Here is an 8,308-nt window from a genome sequence, read left to right as displayed (position 1 = left end):
TCAGGTCTGTATCTCCACTCCATCATTTTCCTCCCCACGCACACGGACTAATACCAGCTGACTGCAAGTGCAAGAAGAAAATTGAAAGTTTGTTTTGTGTTTGTTTCTTTCTGTCTGCCTGCTGCACAGATAACTGAAGAAGCTTTGTTATGCAGTGTAATTACTGAATTTAGTCCAGTAATATGTTACTGTCACGGTCTGGCTGGCAGACCGTGGGGATGTGGGGAAAGGAGGACCCAAAACGCAGACTCTGCGATGCAAACAGTGCTCTTTATTCACAGTGAAAAACTGTAAACACAATAACTCCCCGTTGCTCCCTTGAACCCCGTGTGCGTGCTTCCCTCCGACGTCTGTGCTCGTGCTCGTGCTCCCCGCTGTTGTGTTTCCGCACACCCCGTGCGTGCTGCCTTTCTGGCCCACTCTTCCTCCTGCAGGGAAACCATAGAGGCAGCCGTCAACACTAACCCTCGGCGGGCATATACGAACAACACAGACATATGCTGACACACTAACTTGGTACGATAACTCAATGATCCCGCGCCGGTGGGAGCTCCAACACTCTCCTAAGTAGCTCCCCCGACGAGCCCTGATCACCAACAGGTGTGGCAGGAACTTCAGGTGTGGCCAGTCCTTCGCAGGGCCACACCTATCAGGCCTGCAGGTGGCTGTGCTCCATCCTCCAGCCACACCCGCAGACATACACAGGTATACACCCACACCCTGCCTATACATACGAGTGGGACACAGACTAACACAGCATTGTGGAGAAAGCACACATCACCAAATAATAATAATACTAACAACAATAACAACAGTCAAAACTGGTCACGGACCCCCGAGTCCTCCAGAGCCGGGTCCGTGACAGTACCCCCCCTCAAAGGGTCAGCTCCCGACGACCCAAAAACACAAACCAAAAACAGCACAACCAACCCAGGGCGGGCGGCGGGAGGTCCAGGACGGAGGGCAGAACCAAAACAAGCAAAAACCCCCAAAGAAAACAACCCCCCCATGGTCACAGTCCCAGAGTCCGACCGCGCATCCCGCAGCGGAGCAACAAAAAGAAAAAAATGCCACAAAACAGTCTCAGGCGGCCCATCAACATAACAAAAGAGTTCAGGGGGCCTACCTCGAGTCCAATGGTGGCGACATTGCAGCTCCGGCGGGCAGCCACGGGTCCGGCAACAGCAGAAAAACGGTTCTGGGGGCCTGCCACTGCTCCAGTGGTGGCGGCACTGCTGCCCCTCCGGTGGCGAGCCCCGGGCCCAGTAGCGGCGGCGCTGCTCCCCAGGCGGCCCGCCCAGGATCCAGAGGCGGTAGCGGCGCTGCTGCTCCTCCGGCGGCCTGCCCCGGGTCCGAAGGCGGCGGCGCTGCTCCCCAGGCGGCCTGCCCGGGATCCAGTGACGGTAGCAGCGCTGCGGCTCCTCCGGCGGCCTGCCCCGGGTCCGACGGCGGCGGCGCTGCTCCCCAGGCGGCCTGCCACGGGTCCGGTGGCGGCGCTGCTCCTCCGGTGAGCAACAGCGAGGTGTGGCACACGGTTCATGACGCGCTGGTCGCTGACGTGGATGCAGAGGACGTGGATGGCGTGGAGGCCGCGCCAGACGTGGAGGTCCCTCCGTACCTCCGAGCTCCTCCGGTGGCAGCGCGGGCTCACCAGGCTCGCTGAGCTCCTCTGCTGGCAACGCCGGTCCCTCCAGCTCGTTGAGGTCCGCCAGCAGCGGTGCGGGTTTCTCAGTGGGTGGCTCGCTGAGCTGCTCCAGCTCACAGTGCTCCTCCGGCATTAGCTTGCTGGGCTCCCCCGGCTCACTGTGCTCCTTCGGCATGCCGAGCTCCTCCAGCATTAGCTCGCTGAGCACCTCCGGCTCGCTGAGCACCTCCGGCTCGCTGAGCTCCACAGCTGGCGACGCGGGCTCCCCCCGCTCACTGAGCTCCTGCTCGGGCAGCGCGAGCTCCACCTGCAGCTCCCGCTCGCTGAGCTCCTGCTCGGGCAGCGCGAGCTCCACCTGCGGCTCCCGCTCGCTGAGCTCCTGCTCGGGCAGCGCGAGCTCCACCTGCGGCTCCTGCTCGCTGAGCTCCGGCTCGGGAAGATCGAGCTCCTCCCGCTCGCTGGGCTCCTGCTCCGCCACGCTGAGCCGCTCCTCCGGCTCGCCGGGCTCCTGCTCCGGCTCGCAGGGCTCCACAGCTGGCGGTGCGGGCTCCTCCCGCTCTCCGAGCACCCTGAGCACCTCCGGCTGCGCTACAGCTACTGACGGTCGATCTGGAGGTGAAGATGGTGATGCGGTGTCTGCAGGTGGGGAAGGTGAAGGTAGAGTAGGTGATGCAGATGGCGAAGCCGAGAGTGCTGCGGTCGCTGCAGTCTGATGGGACTCTGGTGGAGAAGTAGCTGCAGAGGGAGGAGGTGATGATGGTGCGGTCGCTGCTCCCGGTGGACTGGCCAACGATGCAGGGACAGACAGGTGAAATGATGGCAGAGGTGGTCCAGCAGGCATATCGACCTCCAACTGAGGATGAAGGTGAGAGGCTGACCGGACTGAAGACTCAGTCACCAGCTGGGCAGCAGACTCCGTTACTAGCTGGGCAGCGGACTGAGTTGAGGGTGATATGGCTATTATGAAGGGTGGAGAGGATGAGAATGTTACAGCTGGCTCAACAAATTCCAGGGGTCCAGAGGCGACTGAGGCCTCCAGTTCGGCCTCTGGGGAAGCCCCGGGGAGAACCTCTGTCTCCATATGGCCAGACTGAGCCAAAAAGTCATTTGGGTCTGTATGCTCGGAACTCCCCAGCTCCCAGCTTACAGTCTCAGAGGGAACATTTTCTGAGTCTTTGGAGGTACAGCAAACAGTTTCTATTTTCGTGTTTACAGGAAGGGAATTTATAACACCGGCAGAGTCCATTTTACTCACTGTGGCGTCCAGAGCCGCTGGTCCTGAGTCTTCGACCAGCACAGGAGTGAGTGTGGATGTGGTTGAACGCTGCTTGCGAGGACGCCTTCTCCTCCGTGAAGGCGGGGCCGTGTGCATGGAAATCCGCTGTTCATCTGTGTTTTGATTGTCAATGACAGGGTTCATTATTGAAACAATTGAGTCTGGTTTACTCACTGCGGTAATGAGCGCTGTCGGTCCGTTGCCAGCTGACCGGGCTGAAACCGCAGGAGTGGGTTGCGGTGTAATGGAATGGTGGTGGAGAGTGCGGCATGCCTTCTGTAATGGCGGATCAAACGATTGTGCCGCGAGCATCGACGGGAAAGCCCTCCGCCGACGCGTGAAAAACCAAGCGGCTAGAGTCTCTAGGAGAGCAGCCGAACTGTCCGTGCTCGGGCCACCCAAGCCAAATAATTCAAAACTCGAGCTCTCCCTTAAACTAGTGACCAATTGCCTAAGTTTGTTAATGTCCAAAATGTTCATGGTGAGGGTAGTGGATGTGAGGTAATTGTCAAGGAACACTACCTGTAGGTGTCTCTTGTGTGGGTCTACAGCCTGGATTACGCTCCGGCAGTAATCCCATAACTGCGCGAGCAATCTCTCCTCCGTGGCAACTCCTGAGTTTGCTGGGTCCATGGTGGTTGGCGGGATCATTCTGTCACGGTCTGGCTGGCAGACCGTGGGGATGTGGGGAAAGGAGGACCCAAAACGCAGACTCTGCGATGCAAACAGTGCTCTTTATTCACAGTGAAAAACTGTAAACACAATAACTCCCCGTTGCTCCCTTGAACCCCGTGTGCGTGCTTCCCTCCGACGTCTGTGCTCGTGCTCGTGCTCCCCGCTGTTGTGTTTCCGCACACCCCGTGCGTGCTGCCTTTCTGGACCACTCTTCCTCCTGCAGGGAAACCATAGAGGCAGCCGTCAACACTAACCCTCGGCGGGCATATACGAACAACACAGACATATGCTGACACACTAACTTGGTACGATAACTCAATGATCCCGCGCCGGTGGGAGCTCCAACACTCTCCTAAGTAGCTCCCCCGACGAGCCCTGATCACCAACAGGTGTGGCAGGAACTTCAGGTGTGGCCAGTCCTTCGCAGGGCCACACCTATCAGGCCTGCAGGTGGCTGTGCTCCATCCTCCAGCCACACCCGCAGACATACACACGTATACACCCACACCCTGCCTATACATACGAGTGGGACACAGACTAACACAGCATTGTGGAGAAAGCACACATCACCAAATAATAATAATACTAACAACAATAACAACAGTCAAAACTGGTCACGGACCCCCGAGTCCTCCAGAGCCGGGTCCGTGACAGTTACATTCAAAAAGAAAAGAAAGCAGAGGCTGCATTTTTGTTTCAGTGTTTTAGAGTTCGGACGCTGCATTTGTTAAAACTGATGTTCAGAGCCGCTGCTGAGTCCATGCAGTTATTTCCACCACAAAATCCTATTAATTCCTTTACTTTACAATATAACGCAGCTGTAAGTCTTTCCATGATAAACTCTGTCATGTTCTGTCGACAAACTTTACTCTTACAGTTTTTCTCGATTGCTTAAACACTATAACCAGGCCTCTAAACTAAAATTTCAAAACCGTAACGCTACTGTTCAAAAAGCTCACCCATTTCCCTGAACTATAAACACTATTCCCTGCTTTGACACATGACTCAAATTTGGTGAACTGTTACTGCAAAACTCTACACACAAATCCCTACATTTTACAGTGCTTACACCATGTAGTCATTTAGAAAGCACTAGCATGCAATAATGTTAACTTAAGTCAGCATAGCTTGAGCTCAATTAGCACACAATTAACCAGGTGGAAACACTAGGAGTCAAAATTTAGCACACACCAATCAGAACCTGCGATAGATAGATAAAAGGGCCAAAGTCAGCTCATTCAGGTTTGAAACAATGGATCCAAAGAGATGCAAAGGAAGAGGACGTGGTGGAGAAAGAGGACGTGGTGAAGGAGGTGGAGAACGACGGCGACAAGGAAGGGGAAGAGCAAGGGCAAGAAGACAGTCAGTCTCGGATGAAATTCGAGCCACTTTAGTTCACCATGTCCTTGTCCATGGGATGACTATGAGGGAGGCTGGGCAACGAGTACAACCAAATTTGAGTCGCTTCACTGTTGCCTCCATCATCAGAACCTTCAGGGAGGAAAACAGGTAGGTGTACTTGCAGTAAGACTGCTTTGTACAGTAACGTTTAAGTTACTGAACTTATGTGTCTTGAGTTTCAGTATGTTTCCATTATTTGCCTGTAAAATGAATGTGTGACAGTTACAGTAATGAGTGCTTCTATTTTTGTAGGACACAGAGACGACCACCTGGTGGAGGCAGGTTAAGGCTTTTGTCGGAGGAGCAAGAGAGGGAACTTGTAAACATGGTAATTGCAAATAATGTAATCCGCCTGCAAGAGATTCAAAGGAGAGTGATTGAGGATGATCATCTTTTTCGAGGCATAAATGCCATCAGCCTCTCCACAATTGACCGAAAGAATCAATTCCGGATGAAACAGGCATACCGAGTCCCTTTCGAACGAAACTCTGACAGAGTGAAAAACCAACGTGTGGAATATGTTCAGGTATGAGTTTTGATACTGTATAAAGTATTGTGTACCATCACAGCATGGCAGTTTATGCTGCCATTTCAGCACTCTTGAACTGTGGTTCAGGGTACCGATTGACTCTACTGTGTTATGTGTTTTGCAGAGAATCTTTGAGATTGAAGGACGGCCTGTTCCCCATGAAATAATCTTTGTGGATGAGGCAGGTTTTAACCTGACCAAAAGAAGGAAAAGGGGGAGGAACATAATTGGCCATCGGGCTATTGTAAATGTCCCTGGTCAGCGTGGGGGGAATGTCACTATGTGCGCAGCCATCAGCCAACGAGGGGTACTCCACCGCCATGCCGTACTAGGACCCTATAACACTATGCTTCTCCTTGCTTTTCTTGATGGTTTAAGACAACATATGTTCCAGCTGGACTACAGGGAACCAGCACAGCCAGAGCAGCCTCACTACGTTGTTGTGTGGGATAACGTCAGCTTCCATCGCGCTGCTCTGGTTCGTGACTGGTTTACCAATAACCCAAGGTTTTCTAATATCTTTCTGCCTGCATACTCTCCCTTTCTAAACCCGATAGAGGAGTTATTTTCGGCATGGCGGTGGAAAGTGTATGGCCGAGAACCTTATGTCCGTGTTCACCTCCTTCAGGCCATGGAAGAGGCCTGCCTAGACATATCAGTAGATGCATGCCAGGGGTGGATCAGGCATGCAAGAGGATTTTACCCCCACTGCCTGGCTGGGGCCAATATAGCCTGTGATGTGGATGAGATTCTCTGGCCTGACCCAGACCAAAGACAAGATGCTGAGGTGGGATAATGTTTCTGGTGTGTGTTGTACTGTATAGTACATGAATGACAATGTGCCACTGTACATACATTGGTTGCGTCTTTTGTGTTTATCATGTGACAAGGGTTTTGAAGGGGAGAACCATAAGCAACCTATTTGTTTTGGAACTATTGTTTTGAATTAATTGTACCAGTGTGCAAAACTCTGTTGTAGTGTGTGTGTTTTTGAGGGCTTGTGTTTGATGTCTGAGGGCAAAGTTTGGTTTTTCAGCAGGAGTGAATAGTTTTGGGTGTAGAGCTTCATTTTGACCTGGAAATAGGATGTTTGGGAAATTGAGTGAGATGTTATGGATTTGTGTTTACTGTTGTGAGGATATGAGGCGTAGTTTCAAGAAATGTGTTTTAGCAATCGAGAAAAACTGTAAACTGTCAAACTGCCCTCAGAGTCTTCACGGGATCATGAATCAGTATTTCTGAAATGCTGTATTCATCCCAATCATATCAGTAGTTAACCTCTTTAGCTGTGACCCTCTGTGCTCATGTGATATTAATCTTGGATTTTCTGCACTTTACACTTTACACATTCTCCTCAACAACTTTAACTTTGTTCAACTATGTAAACTAAACTCATGTGAGGTCATCCTTAGTTTTTATACTAATATCAAATAGTTATGAGATATTAGCCCCAAACAAGAGGTGTCAGTGTTTGGTTTCCCTTGTCTGTTGTCTGTCTGCCGTTTTCCTTTTTGTAAATAAACATAGTTCTGTGCTTCTATATCTTATGAATCCCACACTGGGTTTCCATAATCACAGTTGCTCTGTGTTGTATTTTCCCATGTCCCGTGAGTTTTCACTGAATGAAGGCCTTGTATGTATATTTTGTGTTTATGTGCAGATGCATGCCCTGGTTTTGAGGATTATCCCAGTTCTGATCACGTTTAAGAAACAATAATCCTAAAGAGGGACGGGGCTCAGCGGGAAACTATATCAGAAATAAATGCCAAACCAAACCTGACTGTACCATTACAGCTGCAGCATTAAAGTAAAAGAATGAACTACAAGGACACAAAGCTGATAAAATGTGTCAAATGTAAACATGTTTCATTGTGTTGAGTGGCTCAAATAAAGGGGCGATTAAACTTCAGGGGTGGTAGGTGTTCCCCCAGGCCGTCCCCGCAGTATCTTTGATTTAACATCAAACTTTATAATAATAACTACATGGAAATGCTCTGAAACACTAACTGTGGAAATATGTATGGTTTTGCTTTTTTCCTCATCTTAAACCAAACTGTTTATAGTTTCAGTATTTTACAGTCTAATACTTTGTGAATCACCATCAAATATATGTGCAGTTCACTGCTCCTCAACAATTTTTTATCAGTGGTGCGGTGTTTAAACGGACCGACCGACTGACGTCCTGCTGCTGTGATGAAAAACAGGACAGAAGGAAAAGAGCTGATGCAGTGAAGAGTTTTATTGTCTGTCTTCCAGGATGTAATCAGACTGGAATCTGCTTAATGGGAGGCAAACACTGAAGTACTGTCTGTACTGACATAGTGTGTGTGGGGGTGTGCCTCAACTAATAGACATTAAGGGTAATAGAAGGCACATGCCGGGAATAAAATAATAAAATCTTACACTGGGCAGCTAAAATAAGACGAGGTAGAAAGAGACAGAAGAAGAGAAAACCGATAAAGGTGAAAAATAAGACAGTTAATTTAGATGAAGAGATGATATCAAGTGGAAAGAGTGAGAAAAAGAGAGCTAGGGGTGATAGATAGAGGTGACCTCTCTGAATATTGATCAGCGTCTCCCAGTCATCAATAAACTGATAGAGATCTGATAGGAGGCTGTCTGCATGCACAGGCACTCTCAGGGCAGCTCGGAAACGGAGGATGCTGCTGTGTTCGCTTTGTGTCTGCTTCCATCTGATAAAACAGGACACTTAGTCTTCATCCCGGCCTCTGCTGTGCTTCTGCTTCCTGAGTGTTCAAATCGAGATGAAGTCACGGCTTGT

At 50.6% G+C, this 8,308-nt stretch overlaps 1 protein-coding gene across 1 annotated transcript; it reads right to left on the bottom strand.

Annotated features, from left to right (window-relative positions):
- Positions 1-3,572, bottom strand: LOC146611425 (uncharacterized). Its single transcript, XM_085345611.1, has 3 exons — positions 1,953-3,572; positions 1,075-1,859; positions 1-61 (listed from the first exon to the last, which is right to left on the bottom strand). The coding sequence occupies exons 1-3, from the start codon at positions 3,570-3,572 to the stop codon at positions 1-3; spliced, it is 2,466 nt and encodes an 821-aa protein (XP_085201737.1).
- Positions 3,573-8,308: the final 4,736 nt, after the last annotated feature.

Source organism: Diplotaxodon limnothrissa, linkage group LG20 (assembly GCF_057381915.1).
Source record: "Diplotaxodon limnothrissa isolate DT_005_m linkage group LG20, D_limnothrissa_male_GT1.1, whole genome shotgun sequence".
NCBI classification, from domain to species: domain Eukaryota; kingdom Metazoa; phylum Chordata; class Actinopteri; order Cichliformes; family Cichlidae; genus Diplotaxodon; species Diplotaxodon limnothrissa.
The sequence above is the reverse complement of the archived record's forward strand: the minus strand, read 5'-3'. Positions and strand labels throughout refer to the sequence as shown.